We start from the raw sequence: 18,094 nt of genomic DNA, 5'->3' as shown, positions 1-18,094 counted from the left end.
CCCTCCAGGGATGATGACTCCACCACCTGTTCTAATGCTTGACAACCCTTTCCATAAGAAATTTTTCCTAATATACAACCTAAACCTCTTCTGGAGGCCATTCCAGAGGCCATTTCCTCTGTCTTATCAGTTGCTGCTTGGGAGAAGAGACCAAGCCCTATCTGGCTAGAACCTCCTTTCAGGGAGTTGTAGAGTGAAAAGAGCCTCTTTTTTTCCCAGGCTAAACATCCTCAGCTCCCTCAGCTGCTCCTCATCAGATTTGTGCTCCAGACCTTTTCCCAGCTCTGTTCCCTTCTCTGGACTTGCTCCAGCCCCTCAATGTCTTTCTTTAGTGACAGGCCCAGAACTGAACAAAGGACTCAAGGTGTGGCCTCACCAGTGCCCAGTACAGAGGGACAATCAGTGCCCTGGTCCTGCCGACCACACTATTTTCATACAGCCAGGATGCCACTGGCCTTCTTGCCCACCTGGGCCCACCCAGGGGTGTCTGGGAAGACACAGCCCATCCACATCAGGCACAGCAATGCTGACTTGGTTGTTCAGAAAAAGCAAGGAGGGGATCAGACTTCAGAAGAGTACCTTGAAGGCACAGTGCCACTTTGAACTTCTGCCTGGTTTGGTACAGCTCTGGCTTTTTACTTAGCTTATGCTTATTACAATAGCCATACATGAATTGCTGCATTCTGCTTTGTGTCAGCTGCAAAATGGAACACATCACTAGAAAAATCATTTTTATACTAACAGAAAACTCTGAAAGGAGGTGCCAGGTAGCGACTGTTTGTCATTACGAGATTTTCTTTACTGTTATAATGGGTGATCAAACAACCAGAGAAAATTAAGTAGCACATTCTTCCAATTTATACTACTTTAAAAGTTGTGTATTTATTTCCTCTTAGTATCTGACATTACTTAGAGCTTTTTAAGTGCTTCTCTTATCTGCTTTCTAATCTTACTATTTTCCCTTGTGCTGCAGGGTCTGAGGGAGGAATGTATAAAGCTGAAAATGAGAGTTTTTGATCTGGAACAACAGAATCGAACTTTAAGCGTGCTTTTCCAGCAGAAAGTCAAACCAGCTTCCGACCTCCTCCTTCAGGTAGGAAATGGCCCTTGCAGGAAGCAAGCTGAGTTTTATATTTCTTAAAATTATAAAATACTTCTCTTCTTTGTAGGGTTATGTCAGTAAGTGGGAAATGGCAGTTGATAGATTTAATATATTAGAAGAATATCTGTACTCTGATCTCATTGAAACTGAAAATGTGTGCCAATGAGCTCTGATATTGCATGCAAATCTGGAGAGAGGAGCACACCTGCAGAGTAACTTACTTTTTAAGGTGATTCTTTGCTGTGATAAATGGAATGATAGGGGTTCATTATCCCTCTGCAGGGGAGAAGCTCGTATTCCTTAACATCCTGCTTGATGGTGAACAGTGTAATTTCCTGTGAGAAGACAGCCCATTTATTTAACTTTTGCCATATGTGATACTGTCCTGGTTTCAGCCTACTTGCAAGGGTTTAAGTACATCTTCACAAGCTCAGAGCACTTTTTTTTTGCCAATGTTTTGTGGGAGGATATAGCTGAGAAACCAATTGACCCATGCCTCACTCATTTGCCATTCTGGAATACTAAGAGATGTTTCAGTATCCTTCTTCATTTGGCAACGTCTGCTATTGTGGATGAACCCATCGCTTTGTCACCCTTTTGTAGAAGTAGAATTGCTTTGCAGACATTCCAACAAATCTGACCATGAGCTGGAAGAACAGCAAATGAAGACTAATTAGAACTTTGCCGGACACAGCAGCTACATAAGTGATGTTAAATATGGATCTTAAATCCTCACTGCTCTGTATCTGTATCTCAGAGGAAAGTTTGGCCCTTGCACTGTTGTCCAACAGCTGAGGGCTGCTAACTCTCATTAGGGTGGGCTGGTTTTTCTGCAGAAACGTGGTCTGCTCACAGATGATGTTAAAGGGAACAAGGGAATCCCCACGGTGAGGGCAAATGGCTGTACTTACTGAGGAGCTCTAAAGCACGGGCAGGGTGGTGCCTGGTCACCATCACAGGGAGCTGGGTTCTTCAGTTTTCCTCAGGTTCTTGTTCTGTCTCTTGATTTTGTGTTGATTTGGGTGTTGCTAGGTCAGGACCTCCTCTGTTCTGCTTTCTTGTCCCTTGTTCCCTGCTTTCTTTCCCAGTTCATCCTTCATAGACCCCAGTACAGAGAACTGATTTATCTTTATCCATTCACAGTTTTGAAGCATCCACCACAGCATGGATCTTTATTGCTCAGTTCTGCTTTTGACAGTCACATCAACTGCTCCTTCTTCCTGGTTTGGGGTGGTTTTTTCTTTCTTTTTCCTGTTTCCAAAGTGTCTGATTCCAGGTGATGTTAGCTTGGTGTTAGATTGCACAGATGTCACACGCTGCACGTTCATTATTACAGATGCATCTCTTATTCCCAATTCCTTGTGTGGCAACAATAATACTGGGTTATTCTGGGAATGCTACAGAAGTGTTAGCATCTGAAAAGGGGGATCAACGCTTTGAGTTGAGTTCCTTGAAACTGGATTGTGCAGCAGCTCTGAAAGAAGTTGAAAGAGATGAACCTGCGCCAGGTGGAAGAAAGAAACAAATGATCTAACAGATTTTCCTGAGGGATTCAAACTATTTTGCATCATTGTTCTTGCACAGTTTGGCAGGACTTAATGTGCATAGATTTTTTTTTTCCCCCTTTTCACTTGATTTGTCATTATTAGCTGAGGACAAAAGGGAATTAAGTTCATTCAGAAAGTCCAGGTCTCCCTGGAGCAAAATTTGCTGTTATGTCCCTTGTCTTGCTATCAATAGGTTTTAACCCCCTAGGTGAAAAAAAGCAGAGAACAAGTTGCAGTGTACATTGGAAAGTGAAGAACTTCTGTTAAAACACTTCATATATCCTTTTTTACAAAAAAATCCAAAACAAACAAAACAGTAAATCTGTGTGTTTCCAGAAATTTAATTATCCTCTAATTATACTCCAGACTCAAAGAGATGGCATGTAGTCTGTGATCTTGCAACCTGAGATGTAACATCTGAAGGAGGATGTTTTCTTAGGACTGAATTTGAGCAAATACTGTTGTGTGCCTGCATAAAATTAAAGAACAGTTTGCATTATGTCTTCTTGGAAGTGCACACAGCCCAGATTTAGAGCAGTAGGTAAATATTTGTTTAAATGTGTCACTCTACCGAAAAGTTATTAATATGTGCTTAAGGACATTCCTGCTAGATCATGACCCCAATCAAAGGAGTGGGCAAACTCTGCTAACTGGGGGCAGGGGGCACAGGGTGTTTTCACCTTTCCTGTACTCTCTGATACAATACAGTCCAGTTTTATTTAGTGCTGATCTCATCCTAGGAGTAGCCACACTCAGTAAAACTACAGATTTTGAAGAACGCCGGGGGAGAGGGCACAAGCTAAAAATCAGTAGTGTTAGCTACTTTTTCTGCATATCAGCCTCTGTGATTTGGTTATTTGGAATATTTGGATATACCATATTTGACATTAGAAGACTCTTTTTATTACAAAGTAAGCTTATTTTTAAACTATAAACATTTTCACTTTTCAAATTTCAACAGAAATATAGATTTCTTTTTTAAAAACAAAATTTAAAGGTAAGTGTAGATTTCACCATTGCCCTAGGTTTTTTGTATGTATGATTGCAAGGAAATAATACATGATTCATATGTCTTAGCAGATAATTCACCTTTTTTTTCAGTGACTGGATTGATACAAGTGGTTTGAATTTGACTGCAGAGTAATGGCCTGCACACCGTACCAATTGCACTGTGTTGGTTTTGCTCATGCTTCTTACACAGTTCAAAAGAAAAACTCATTTTGCTACCAATTTAAAAAAAAAATAAATTAATGTAGTACAGTTTTCATGACTGCCTCAGGAATCCTGCACTGTCGAAATGGTGTTAAAAGTATTACATTTCATGCATTTAAAAAAAGTGTAAGTGCTTATGAAGTTGGAGGGCCTAGTAGTGTTTTTAAAGCAATGTGTGTTGAGATATTGTGATTGTGTTTGTAAGTTCTTTGTAAGTTCTTTGCTACCAGGAATTTTGGTGTGGTTACTGCTTGCAGGGAGTGACACAGATGCTGTGTCACTCCTGTCGTGAAAAGATAAGTAATGCAGTCTCTGATGCAAAATGTTAGGAGATAAAGAGATAATTCAGGCTTTTTTTTCTTCACCTCTGATACTATAGACAGTTTAGGAGCTACCCTCTCTTTCTGGGGACGTTCTTTGGAGCTGAAGTGTGTGATTTACAGAGGCAGTCCTAGAATAAATAAATCATCTTTTTTATTATTATTTTTATTCTTTTATAATATTCAAGAAATCTCTCTGAAACAGCTTTTTTTAAAATGATGAAGCCTTGGAAAATTGTTTCATGTCAGCACCATCTGAGAAAGAGCAATAGTTATAGTTAAATGTTAGCACAAAAGAGTAGCTTCTGCCCAAGCAGCCATAATTTTCCTCTGTTAATGTGGTCGCTAAAAAGATGTTAAATTCTGCCTGTCATAGCAAGAAGGATTTCAAAACAAAACCAGGAACTCCATTTTAGTGACCCACCTTGTACTTCATCTGCAAGTAGGACAAATAGTTGGGGATAATAGTCAGAGATTTAAAACTGAGTAGAGGAAAACTAATTAGAAGTGAAGAGAGAAATCTGTGTAGGTGATATACAGGAGGATGCTGAAGGGATAAGACAGGGACCAGGGGTTGCCTTCTTATAAATATCCCTTTTAATTTTTTTTTTTTTATATTATATAGCTCTGTTTACACAAGTTCAAGATGTTTGCTAGATGAATTGTTCCCACAGGAGAAGTCCTGCTTTCACTTTCCACCCAGAACATTGTTGTCACAGGGATTTTTTATAAACCATGCAGGATTTTTCAGTGAAAGGGATGAAAAAGTGGCAAGTAGCAAAATTTATTGAGTTGATTTATTTGATTAAATAAGTAATAAAATTTTCATAGTTGGGAAAGTATAAGATAATATTTCTAATCATAAGATTTACAATATCCCTGATCTTAAACTTTATTTTCATTGCCATTTTATTTCCATCATAAAAATTCTACTTTATCAACCCCAGAACCAAGGAGGGAGGTCTCCTGAAGCATCTATTTTCTCTTTGTGTTTCTCTGGCTAGATTAGTTACATTTATTATTCATGGGCCATCCACATTGTTTAATTTTACACCTAAAAGTTTTTCTAAAATTCTACAGCACAGATCTGAATTCTCAGAAGGTCAATTTAAATAATAATTACTTTGTTATGACTGCATTGGTATGAGCCCTTTTAATAACCTGACAGCTCTGCCCCTGATGTACAAGACAGGGTGTGGCTGTACAGACTGTGATGGAAACAGTTGCACAGTTTAGCAGGAAGGGGTAGATTGCAGCAATGACATTATTATATATGGGAAGAAGAAGAGGGCACCTAATTGCCCTAACACCTGACAAAGAGAGATGGAATGTCTGGGCTCAGAGCCTGACCTCTGGTCCAGACATCGTTAGACATGATGAAGTCTGAATGCAGGAGGTTAAAACTGAAGTTGCATTGCTTTACAGCAGTGAGATCCTTGTAATATTTAAGTGTTTCAGAGAGTAGGTGTTTGAGGGTTTGAAATTAAAACTAAAGATCGTCACACACTGTTACGAAACAGTTTGTCAGCATTCCAAAGTACATTTCAGTAACTGGATTGTTATGTGCTGAGCAGCCTTAGAATTCCCATCTCACAGAAGCCAGGTGCCTGCAGGCTCTCGAGGGAGCAGGCAGACTTGATACCAAATCAGCAAATTGTATTTAAAGTTGTGAAACTCCTGCAGCTGACCTGCTTATTTGCTTACTTCACATTTATTCCTGTGTGTCCATTGGATTGTCAGGGCACTCCTCTCTGCAAATCTTCAGCAAAGTTCCAGCTCCAGAACAAACTCTGTCCTTTTCTCCTCTGTAAAGATATAAATATAAATAAGGTGTGGCAGCATCTGTAGTGATATTTCCTTACTCAGAAATCAGGACTGGTGGCTTGAAGGAGAAATTAATTCCAGATCTGCTAATTGCTTCAGCAGTAATTGAATACTGCTTGCAAGTTAAGACAATCTCCAGGGCTGTGTCAACAGAGAAGAAGGTGATCACATAAATGTAAGGCATGTTTGAGATATATTAAGTTTAAACTACTACATTAACCTTTACCCAGAAATTTCATTCCTAGCAGAACCCCTTTTAAGAAGTGTAAGGGTTTTACTCTATTTATGGTTCTCAAAAGATTTCAGGCCCTGCTGGGTTGATTCCCCCAGGTCAAGGCTACCAAAGTGCACAGTTACTGTCATGAAGATCCTACCCCAGGAAAGAGGCTCCAGCCCTGTAGCCATGAGAAATTAGAAGAATGCTTCTGTAGATCAGGATCAAGAGAGTGATTTGGTACGGAACACAAGCTTTTTGAGAATTTCAAGAACAAATTAAAGGAACATTATCCATGTGAAGTTGGTGATGGCATTGTTTCCAGTCTTGCATTACCTCAGTAAACTGTTATCTACTTCCTATTTGTTCCATGTCCTCGCTCACAAATAACATCTGAGAAGACAGAAATGCAAAACTTTGAAAGTCTGTATTTCATCCCAGCTTAAATCATCAACATGTAATAATACATTATAAACCATATGTATTACTTGCCCTGTTTGGAGCTCTAAATATATGCTGAAGAAATATTACAGAGATAAAATATTTATGAGAGCCAATTGGTTAGATAAATGGGTGACCAAAAAGTCAGTGATGAGGGAAGGAAAGGAAACATGGCCCCTCTGGAGAAACTCCATCTAATATCCTTAAGCCATATGATTTCTAGTTTTGAATGCACAGCAGCCGCACAATACCTGAAAGAATTTGGTGGTGTAACTGATATACAGCCAGCCCTGGAAGGAGCTTCCAGATAGGCAGGCTGATAAAGGAACACAAAAATGTTTGTTATAGACTGTGGAAGGAGAGGAGAGGTAGGGCAATATCTCTCACAACAGTTCAAACTAAACCAAAGCACAGTGAGAGGGTCAGTGGAGAACAGTATTTTATTGTGAGGGTCTTAGATCAACTGACCTGATAGGTCTGCTCCATCAGTAATTTGTGTTTTGGTGATTTACCTTCTTGTCAGGCTGTTGTCCCTTGTTTCAGCAATTCAGTTCTTACCAATTTGCTCTTAAACAAAAGCAAAGCATTAACTTAAGCTCACAGGGCATGTAGTTCTGATGAGAATGGTAATGCTTTTAAGAGAAAATTACCCCCAACTGCTCAGCATTCCTCTGTCCAAGTATTTTAACTGGCCTGGAGAGGTTCCACAGAAAACCACTGAAAGGCTTTCCACATCAACACAAACATGATGTTCTGTGATACAATTTTAAATAGATAAATTTCAGCTACCAGGTCTAAAAATGGGCCATTTCCATTACCCTGATGAAAATAAATTGCTACAGTGATACCAAAACCAGTAAATCAAATGAGCAAATAATCTTCAGGAAAGCCACAAGGGATCCTTGGTGAAGTATTTATGAATGATTTTGACTGAGGAGAGCAATATTTTTTAAGTTTTGAAGAAATGAATTGGCATGATTCAGAGGAAAGAGGGTATTTCAGAGTAAGCACGTATCAGGAGAATGGTGGGACTGTACTGATGTGACAGGCCTGAACAACAAAAGTGAGATTTTACTGCCTATTTTCAGACAAAGAAAAATAAGCAACCGGCACTGGGTGAACCGACAATTTCTCTTTATTCTACGCATAGATTTTTGTTATCAGTGATGATCCACATGATGGCAGGAATCCAATATGGCATTTGAAACCCTAAGCAAGTATGTGGACAGAGTAATGAAGTACAAGAATGTTGTTCATATTTTTTTTCCTGTACTGTGTATATTCCATATGGGAATAAATTTAAAAAAAAGGAAGGGATCCCACAACAGGAAGGAGTATTCCTGTATTCCTTTCCTAACCTGCCCTGTGCTTCACATTTGTAATAAACATTAAAAAGACATGTTTTTTTATTCCATGCAGTTATATTTAACCTACAACAATGCTTAACATTGTTAAGCTACTCTTTCAACCTGTTCTGTTTGTTGAATGTATTGACAAGATTTATCAGCAACTTTCCATGTGAATCCCTGCATAAATGGTCAAGTGTGAGTACAGAGGCTGCTTAGAGACAGATTGTGAACATATTGAACACTATGAGTTACTCATGTGTCTATATTTTGTGTGACCAACAGATCCATGTTTTGTCTGATATGTTTCTGGTTTTGCAGTTTGCAATTTATGGGGTTTTTTTAGTATATGGTTGTTGTATTTAAGTCAAGGGTCACTCCTTCAGGTTTCCTTTCTAAATGGAAAAAAAAATATTTCTCGTGGACATTCTGATAGCAAAAATTAGTATGGATTTTTTCTAATGTTATCACAGTATATGATGTGGTACCTAAAAGCCATGTGTCACATATAAAAGTTCAAGTCCATATCATCAGGTCAGGTTTTAGCGCCTCCCCCATCTTGGATTTCACAGTGGAATAAAATAGTAGCCCCCTGCAAATCCTGCTTAAATGCAGTATGCTCAAACAACAGGTGTGCAAGGTAATTGTTTTCTCGTCATGGTGCATATTTCACACTCTGTAACTCTCAAATGAAATACCAAAAGAATGTATAAAATTAATTCAAAGATTTAAAGGGCTCTGTCTTGTGGTAAAGTGGGAATCTATTCAAATTCTAAAGTGCTACAGAATTATAACCTTTATTATTACGGATCTTTGATTTTCTTTTTATTGCATTAATGGAGCTAAGTATATAGTTCATTTTTATTTTCTTAAAACTTTGAGATTTAAAGGAAGGATAACTATGCAAAAGTATATATGAAACAACAATGGATAAAGGATTCCTTTCATCTGTTGTTACACAATACACATAAAACTTCATTTGTATTTTTCTTTATTACTGTGGGTTATTTAGGTGCAATGGCACTTTAAAGACATGAAGCAATACAGAATTATGACTCTTTTACTGAGAAATAGGTGTGCCAATAAGTGCTCTGCTTCCTAACATTTAAACTGTTCAGATTATATCAGGTCAGTGTAAATTGCTAGTAATGTAAAATTACACATTCCATCAAATGAAACAAACTAACATTATGCTAAGTGGGTTGAAGCACATAAGATTACTCAATAGGTATTTTCTGTTGCCATCTGTTATGAAAAAAAATAGTTTTCCTTTGATACATTTTATGTTTTTTGTACATTCTTACAGATACTGCACATAGACGAAAGGGTCGATAATTAGAATAAAATATTACTCATAATGAATCATAAAACACCTACGGAACCAACCCCATCTTTTAGTATTGAATTTTACTAATGCTCTCCTTTGTTTCCCAAATGACCTATCTTCTTTAATGATAGTTTGGATACTGGTAGGATTCAAATTCTCATCCAAAGGCCATGACACTATTGACTAAATCTCTGTTGACTTCGCTGAGAATGTGAAATACTGTATTGCAAGATAAAATCAGCACGAGTTGCTCAATGAAACTGAAGAGTCCATTAATGCCTTAACTCTTAAATTACCATCTGGGTATCTCTCTTGATAAGGACAAGCTGAAAGGAAAAGTTACCTTTGTCATTAAATCTTTAACAATGTGATACTGACAGCCTTAAGTTTCTCTGTATTTTTAGCATTTTTAGACTGCATCCCTGCTCCTTTCTTTCTCTAGATGGGGACAAGCTGTGTTCCATTAGTCACTAAGTGATGTCTGGGTGCAGGAAGGGGCAGCGATTTGTCTTTGTCCTGTGTGCATCACAAGGGCATCTTCAACATTATGAATTGAACTCCATCTTACTGCATTAGAAGTATGGAAAACAGACTGCCAAAGTAATGGCATCATGAATTAATATCAGTGCTTTAAAAATCCCAAATATACACCCACTCTTCAGTTCATCTTTCTGGTATACAATTTCAGAGATGAGCTACTTAATTTTGTAGTGTTTTGATCCTAAATTTTTGTATTCAGTTGTATTTTAAAAGAAGAAATGCTCAATTTTTTTTTTTCTTGAGTTTTCTATTACTTACTGTTAACTGTTTTTCTCTAAATATACCTTGTGTACTTTTCCTGTGCAGTAGATGCAGGCACAGTCACAGGTCTAGGCACAATTATTATGAATTATAGATACTGAAAGTGTGAGCATGAATCAGAGATTAGCAGTGTGTTTTAGAGGCTCACTTAGATTTATTCCAGTAAATGATCCCTAGGAGATCTTGACAATAATTAGAAATATGGGTACTCTCTGCCCTGTCACCAGTCTTCACCTGGTAGTAGTTTGTTCCTGGGGGAATAACAAATGCTATTAACCTTTCATTTAGGTTTTTAGGTCCTTCATGTACATGGGACCAGAATTTCAAGTGTTCAGGCATTGTGCTGAGGTCTTCTAAAAATCTGGCTACTGCCAAAATGGGAGCTGATCCCTTTTGAAATTCCTATATAATACCTCCTAAGCCCTGTTTTTATCCACAGGGATAAAAATGATCAATTCACAAGGGCACAGATTCCTAGTCAAGAGCTGGTTGGCACAGCTGCTTCTGAGCAGAGACAGCTGCTGAGAGGGTTTTCAGCTCTCAGCCACCTATGCCAGAGGTAAAGCTCCCAGCCTGGGCCAGGCTGCCTCTGGCTGCAGGGTGGGAGAGGGGATTTTTCCATGCCATCCCATGCCACGCCTAGCCCTAGCCCTCCCAAGGCCAGTCCAGGTCCTAAATAATGCCTCGAGGGCACGGTGCCCTTCCTTGCAGTAGCACAGGTTGGCCCAGGAGCAATGACTGGCATTTCTCATTTTCCATCTCCTGGTGTTCCTGCTGGCTGGGGCAGTAGGAGAGAGGTGCAGATGAATGTGGACAGTGCAGGGCTGTGTCCTCGGGCCATCCATGCACCCTCCTTGCTGGTACCAGCATCAGCTCTCCCTCCTCACCTGTGCTTCAGCCTTACTAAACTTTATTTGGCCTGCACAGCCAGGCTGATGGGGAGATCTTTCCATGCTTTTTCATCACTCCAGAGTAGGCTGGTGGAATTCCAGAAGGCTACAGCCAAGGTTTGAGCTGCTTATTGAGATCATCAGGTCTCCAGAGTTGTGCTGTGTCCTACACAAGCCCTGTGATTTTGGTGTATCAGGATAAATGTTGCAGAACTTGAACTGCCATTTGGAGGTCTTGTGGTCAGATTTGGGACTTTCAAGAATGAAATGCCACTGGAAATGCACACTCTGACCCTCTAGAAGCTTTATTTCTGAAACGGAGCAAAAGTTTGGGAGGTCTTCGGGGCAACTCTTGTCCTGGCAGAAATTTTTTGCATTTCAGTAGGAGAAGTGAAGCCAATAATTTCTACCAGCTGGGAATCTACCCATTTATTCTTTCTAAATCATACTTTTAAGTAAGTGTTTTGAGGAAAAGGAATAGAATCCAGTACTTTGCATCCAGGTTTTCAAGAAAAGTCTCTTCTTATTAGAAATTATTCTGTCAGAGACAAAACCAATGCATTAAAGTTGGAGAGAAAATATGTATGTAAAAGCCTTAACCTAACAATAAAAGTATTTTTTGCAACTCTCCTCCTACTTCTAAAGTCCTTTCAATCCATATGACATTTCAACAATATTGCACACACAAAAAGAAAGAAAAACAAAAAAAGAGGGTGGAGGAATGGAGAAACCTTTTAATGCATAATACTGAAGCAAGGAAAATATGGCTTGTTCAACATTAACCTTGACAAATTCGTGCTCTTGTCATTTAAATGAATGAATCTTTTCAGTGTCTAGATTGCTGGACCTTGGGAAACAGCAGTGAGGAAGGATTGTGAAAATAATGCTCATCTCTCTTAAATTTTTTTTTTTTTGAGTAAATGAGTGATTTCAATGAAATCCAAATAAGGATGAATCTGCTCACTTGAATCCCCCGTTCACAGCCAATGAACTTCTCTGTGAAACGGAGCTTGCCCTCCTGGGTTGCCATGTATTGATCTAAAACATCTTCCCTGAGCCTTCTCTCTCCTTTTCCTCCTACAGGCAAAAGGTTAGTGTTAGATAATAGTATTAATTTTCCAGACATCTGCACATGTTTTAATAGCCTTTAGAAGGTTTGAAATGGTTTCTGTTTGACCACCACAGGGCTAAAATGCCATTAAGACTTAGACTGTAGCAATACATAACAATCATAGCCCTGTAGTTCAACCTGGCAATAAAAAAGCTAATTTATTTTATCGGAGATTTAAATTAATGTGATGAACTCCTCTCTCAACAGGAGCTGTAACACCACTCACTAAAAATACCACGTCCCTGCATATTTTCAAAACCAGATAAAAAACTTGTGACAAATCTTGTGTATGTATTGTGGGTGCTATTTTGGAGTGTTCCCATGTGTGTTTGTGTGTCCATATAATACTGCTCACTGTTCCTGAGACCATTCTGATTTTTCTGTCATATCTTCATTCTTAGCCTCTTTTCTTCTGTCATCTGGCTCATAGGCTCAGCAAGAAGAAAGTGATTAATAGGGTAGTCTCCACTGTTAGCATCGGGGTTTGTTTAACAACTTGAGAGCTGGAATTTTCTTCGGGACAAAAATTATTGCTGCTTAGGTAAATTCAGTTGAAAATAGTGTTTAAAACAGACCTATGCATTTAATAAGGATATTTTTGAAAATCTGTGAAAGAAATATTTAGACTTCAGACAGTTATCATTTCCAAGTATATGCCAGAGGAAAGCTTCAGCTTATCCCATTATAAAGTGATAAAGCAGCATCTGATGGCAGCAGCTTCTGTGATAAAATGATCATGGCAGCACTGAGAACGAATCTAATAAGGGAATTGATCTGTAGATTCCAATTCTGGTAGAGCCAACATTGATCAACATAAATGTCAATAAGAAGATCTCACTGAGGTCTGCCTAATTCCTTTAGATTATTTTGGGGCATAGTCAGAAAGTGAATGTGAAAATGGATTTTAAACTGTAGGAATCACAAAGACAACGACTGATGTTATGCTGTGCTACCAGGAATGTCACTGACTGTCATTGTATGAGCAATTTAGCAGCATGTTGAAATTAGTGAGTAGCTTTTAATCATGTAAGGATTTATAATGCAGTGACTGTTGCAGAAGTGAGAATTTTCCCTTCTGTTTTTATATTAAAGCATTTCTTAAATACAGTGAGATGATAAAAACCAGCCCACCTTTTTACTGCTGATAGCATGTGTAGGGCATGCCAGAAAAGATTAATGGTATAGCTCTTCCTTGTTGCAGGACTTCAGGATAAAGTTGTTTGCTAGACTCACTCTGACAATGCTGAAGAGTTAAAAACAAAGTGGTTTTGTTTGTGGACAGTGCAACAACAGGGCGTGTGAGGATGTGCAGGATGTGCCTTTCACTCTTTGCTGTTGCCATAATCCACAGCACCTACAGGCCCTCATTTAGCACAGTGGAATTGACACACTAAGTAGTATTAGATCAATGGGAAGACATTTAGAAAGATAGAAGACAAAATACAAATATGTACTTAATAAGAGGCTTGACTTCTGCACAACACTGTTCTCACAGCATGGCTGTTTCACCATACTCCAAGGAGTCTTCCATTTCCAAGCTCGTTGAAAACATTTTTTCATTAATTATTCACGTTCTGAGTAGCTGATTACTGGGTCATTGATGTAAACTGTTGACTTTACGGTAATTACAAACCACAGGGAACTTTATACATGCATTTTCCTAAGAAATTAAATTAGCTCATTTTCATATTAATGCAATATTTACAGACCCCTACCATAGTGCTATTAAAATGAGAACTTTGGAATCTCAGTGTAAGTCTATCAGTGAAAACACTGATAGACTTACAAAATGAAAACTGGGATCAGAGGGGATTACTTTATGTCTTTCAATGTAACTTTTATTTAAAGCAGTTTATAAAAATTAATAAAACTAAGGATTTGAAACAGGAGTAATTTTAGCCTTACATTAATGTTGTCAACTCTCTGAAGAATACAGAAAGATTATGCTATTTGTGTTTATGCATCAAATGCCTGCTTAATAATCCCAATTTATACCTTAGAATATAAGTTTCCAGCCTTTGGAGTTACTTTAGGTCTGATTAATTGAGTTTTGCCATCTCTGGATGGCTCAATAGTAATAGAGAGCTGCAAGCTTGGAAGCTCTGCAGCAGACACAAATGAAACCTTTGTTTTACTTTTTGTGCTGGAATTGCCTTGTTAGCAGGTTTTTCTGATTTTTTTTAGCACCCTAATCTTCCATACAAATGGTTTAAGTATCGTGCCCTGGTACTTTGTCTTGGATGTTGCCTTAATCTCAGTAAACTCACCCAGGGGATTTGCCAGCAAAACTGACAAACCACTGTTGATTCCAGGGTTGGATTTAAAGTCTAGCATCTTCTGTAAAGGTTTTTTAGAAAATTAGGGCTTGTAGGAGGGAAAAACAACAAAACAGATGGAAAATATCAAATTAGAACTTTCATGGAAGTATTTTTATTAGATTAATGGAAAATTCAAATCCACAAACTTCACTTGAAATTTAAGGACTAGCTGAAAACTTCCTTTTTTTAAAATTTTTTTTAATTTTGTACTCATTTAGCTTATTGAAATGCATTTGAAAGTTAATCCTTTAATATTCGCTTATGTACAACACTTCCTCCTATCACCACTGAGCAATACTGCATGTTTGTGATTGTTTCATGTGTTTTAAAGAGCTAGGGGTAGGATCAATAAAACTCTCCAACTGTTTGCTCAGACCACTGTAAGAGTTATCCTGGGGCTCATCTTTCAGTGGGTTAACCCTTTCCTCCCACCAAAATGAAATACAACCAGCTATGGTGGTGGTGTTCTGTTGTAAGGGCTGTTGAGAGCCCTTGCAGCAACATAAGGAGCAAGTTGAGTTAATGTCAGGCAAGCCCTAAGACAGAACAGAATTTGAAATGTGAATGTACCTGCTCATACTAAATAACATTGTAAGGTGTAAGGGTGTAAGACTTCTGAGCTGCTTTGCCTGTTCCAGACTGAGCTGTGCAATGTTCCATGCTTTTTGTCAAATATCAAGTGTCCTCACTAACAGCTTGCTCTGTTGGAAATGGTACCTGTAGCACCAGAGAAATTTAAAAAATAGCTTAGTGTGGTGCATTAGCTTTGCAATCAGAAGCTGGATGTTCTTGCCTGCTCAGAGCCAGATTAATAACTTTTAGAGGTCTAAGTGATGAACATCTAATTACTTTACGTAAGGGAGGAGTATTTTAAAGAGTCAAAAGGTGTTAGTTTCTCACTCTGGTTTTAGCCCCAACCCTGTAAATGGTTAAACGTGGCCCAACATTAAGAGAAAGAATAACTTTCATAGAACTGTAGAGTGGTTTGTGTTAGAAGGGACCTAAAAGCTCATCTCATTCCAACCTCCCTGCCATGGACATGGATGCCATTCACTAGACCTGGTTTTCATTTACTACAAAGTTCACAGTGGTAGCCATGAAGTTCTGCTTATAGGAAGTGAATAGTAGGAAAGTAGGACATAATTATGAATTTTCTATTAAATATATGGCTTCCAGAGCTGAAAAAAAATGATTATACCTTTGTTTTTGTGATATCAATTATATGCAATAAAACATCAGGAATTGCTGTATGTGCACAGTGTACAATTGCAAGTACATTTCCTATGTTAGTCATTATTAGAATTAAATTAAATGGAAGCATCTTCTTGCACCTTTCACTTTTGCTTCATATTTGCCCATTTTTTTGTTGACAACCACTTGTTCTGCTCTCTTTAGAAGGCAGAATTTCCATATATCAAAAGCATATATGTTGCAAACTCTTATTTGTCTAAAGGCAAAATTGATTTCTACTTTCGGAGGTTTTATTATTTTTTCCTTAACTATACTTAATTTTCTCCTTAATTCCAGAATATTTAGTGAATGACAAGTTCACACTTTGTATTTTGAACAGTGCATGTTCTACTCTAGGTAACTTTTGGTGGGATAGGTGAGAGGTGTTCTCATTTCCAGCTAAACCTTCCCTCTGAAACGTATCTAAGGGCTACAAAAATCAAAATTCTGTTTAATGAAAGATTATACTTCTACATAAACTAATAATATGTAAATATCTTGCCTAATAATCTCTTTTCCTTCTGTGGCCTGCTGTCTTTATGGTGAAATGGAAATGTAAAGGTTTTCCCCACCAGCCCAATTTCAAAGGCTGGGGTATAGAGGGAAGCAGGCCAGAGTGTGCCTGTTCAGGTTTGTGACGCCCTGAAAAACGGCAGAGACAGGAGAGGGCCACAGACACCAAACAAACATTTACAGCTCTGGCAAGGAGCAGCAGGATGAAAATGTCTCCTTGGTACCTAGAGAGAGAATTTTTTTCCTGTGAATGATGGGCTTTGGCTCGTGTGAGAAAAGCAAAGCCAATTGATTTAATAGCAATTAACTCATCCAATATTGGAGAGCTGTGTACTCTTTGGCATAATTCATTGAAAATTGTTCTGGCAATGCTGCAGACCATTAGATGTTTCAAAAAGGAGATGGGAACTGATAGATATTCTGCAGAGATAGAGGCAAGAGGCACAATGGTTAGGGGAGTCTCTGTAATATTGCCTCATGCCAGCAGGTAGTGGCCTTTTTTATCTTCCTAGAAAGTCTTAATAAGAATGCTGCTGGGGGAGGGGGAACTGGCCTGCTGGCTGATGAATTGGTTATCTGCCTCCCAGATAATTGTATTTCCTATTGCACTTGATATAATAGGTTTCCACCTAAATTATCAATTGCTTTGTTTTTATTTTTCATGTGGGTTACAGGAGTTAATCTTGACATTGAATCACAAAGAGCACGGCCTGTTCTGCATCAATCCCTCGCCTGTTCACAGGTGAGGGAGGAGCTTTGCTGCTGTTGGTCACAGGCATCTGCAGAGAGGCCCCCTCTGTTCTGCCCTGGCCTCTCAGTACCCATTTTCTGGACAATGTGGGTCCAGTCGAACTAAGATGTAACAAACTTTGTAGTCCACACCTGCCCTGTAGTATTCAGGACAGGGTAATTTCCAAGAAAGTTGGCCCAGTCCATGCTGTATTCAGTTCCATATGGATTTTCAGGTCTGCAGTCCAGTGATCCTGATGTTTTCCTGTTTCCAGAGGGACCCAGGCGCTCCCCAGCACCTCTAAGTATTGCTCATTTTCCCCTTATCATTATATAGGGCATCAACAAACGGGGCAGATAACTTGGATTTATAGTTGTAACTCCTCAGTTCCATATTTAAGTATTCATTTAAACTAATGTGATCTCTTCTGTGGAAGTCGTTCTGTGCAGTGGCCTGCCTTTTGTTGCATTGTCTCATGATAGCATCAGCAGTGATTTTAATACTGTACAATTTTCAAGGCAGCAGTAACTCCTTGATCTAGTTATGTGACTGTCATCTGAAAATAACCGTAAAGGACACAGTACATTTTGTGTATCTGAGAAGAAATCAGAATGAAGATACATAGTTAGCACAATCTGTTACTTGATTTTAAATGCATCATTAATGAGTTTTTTTAGCAAATACTAGAGTTTTCCCCATTTTTAAATTAGACAATGGAGAAGGAAAAAGAAAAATAATGAAAGAGAAACATTTTTTTCTTATGCTTTTCTTTTGTAATTGGATGACTTGCTTCAGTGCTGTGTGATTATATTTAATTAATGACCTCAAACTTTATTATGCTGTTTGTTAAAGCTAGTCATTGTGCTGGCCACCTCTGTTAGTTTATTTGCATATGTGTGGGGAGGAATATTCCCAGTGTGATGATCTCATTTGATACAGAAATATAATCACACTATACATCTCGAGAACACACTTTCCTTCTTTGTTAATCATTTTAGTCTGCTGATTTGGCTTTGGTACTGCAGTTTTACAGAGTCATTGAGTTTAACAGTGGCAAAGGTAACTCAAACACAGCACGACCCCTGTGCAGCCCAGCCCCTCTGGTCACTGAGCCACTGGGGAGGGACCCCCAGAACCCTGAGCTGTTTCCAGCTGGGCTATGATTGAT

General features: G+C 38.5%; 1 protein-coding gene across 11 annotated transcripts in view; it reads left to right on the top strand.

The window, feature by feature from the left end:
• Positions 1–18,094, top strand: part of NCKAP5 (NCK associated protein 5) — a 380,419-nt gene that overhangs the window by 296,071 nt on the left and 66,254 nt on the right. For all 11 annotated transcript variants that reach the window (XR_004241242.1, XR_004241243.1, XM_032114335.1 and 8 more), the window contains one exon: positions 974–1,093. Coding sequence is in view for 9 of the 11 variants with exons in the window: in XM_032114335.1 (XP_031970226.1) it covers positions 974–1,093 (120 nt within the window). In the remaining 2 variants the exon portion in view is untranslated. The remainder of the gene's footprint in view (positions 1–973; positions 1,094–18,094) is intronic.

This window comes from Corvus moneduloides, chromosome 7, assembly GCF_009650955.1.
Source record: "Corvus moneduloides isolate bCorMon1 chromosome 7, bCorMon1.pri, whole genome shotgun sequence".
In the NCBI taxonomy this organism is placed as follows: Eukaryota; Metazoa; Chordata; class Aves; order Passeriformes; family Corvidae; genus Corvus; species Corvus moneduloides.
This window is presented reverse-complemented; position numbering and strand designations above follow the sequence as displayed.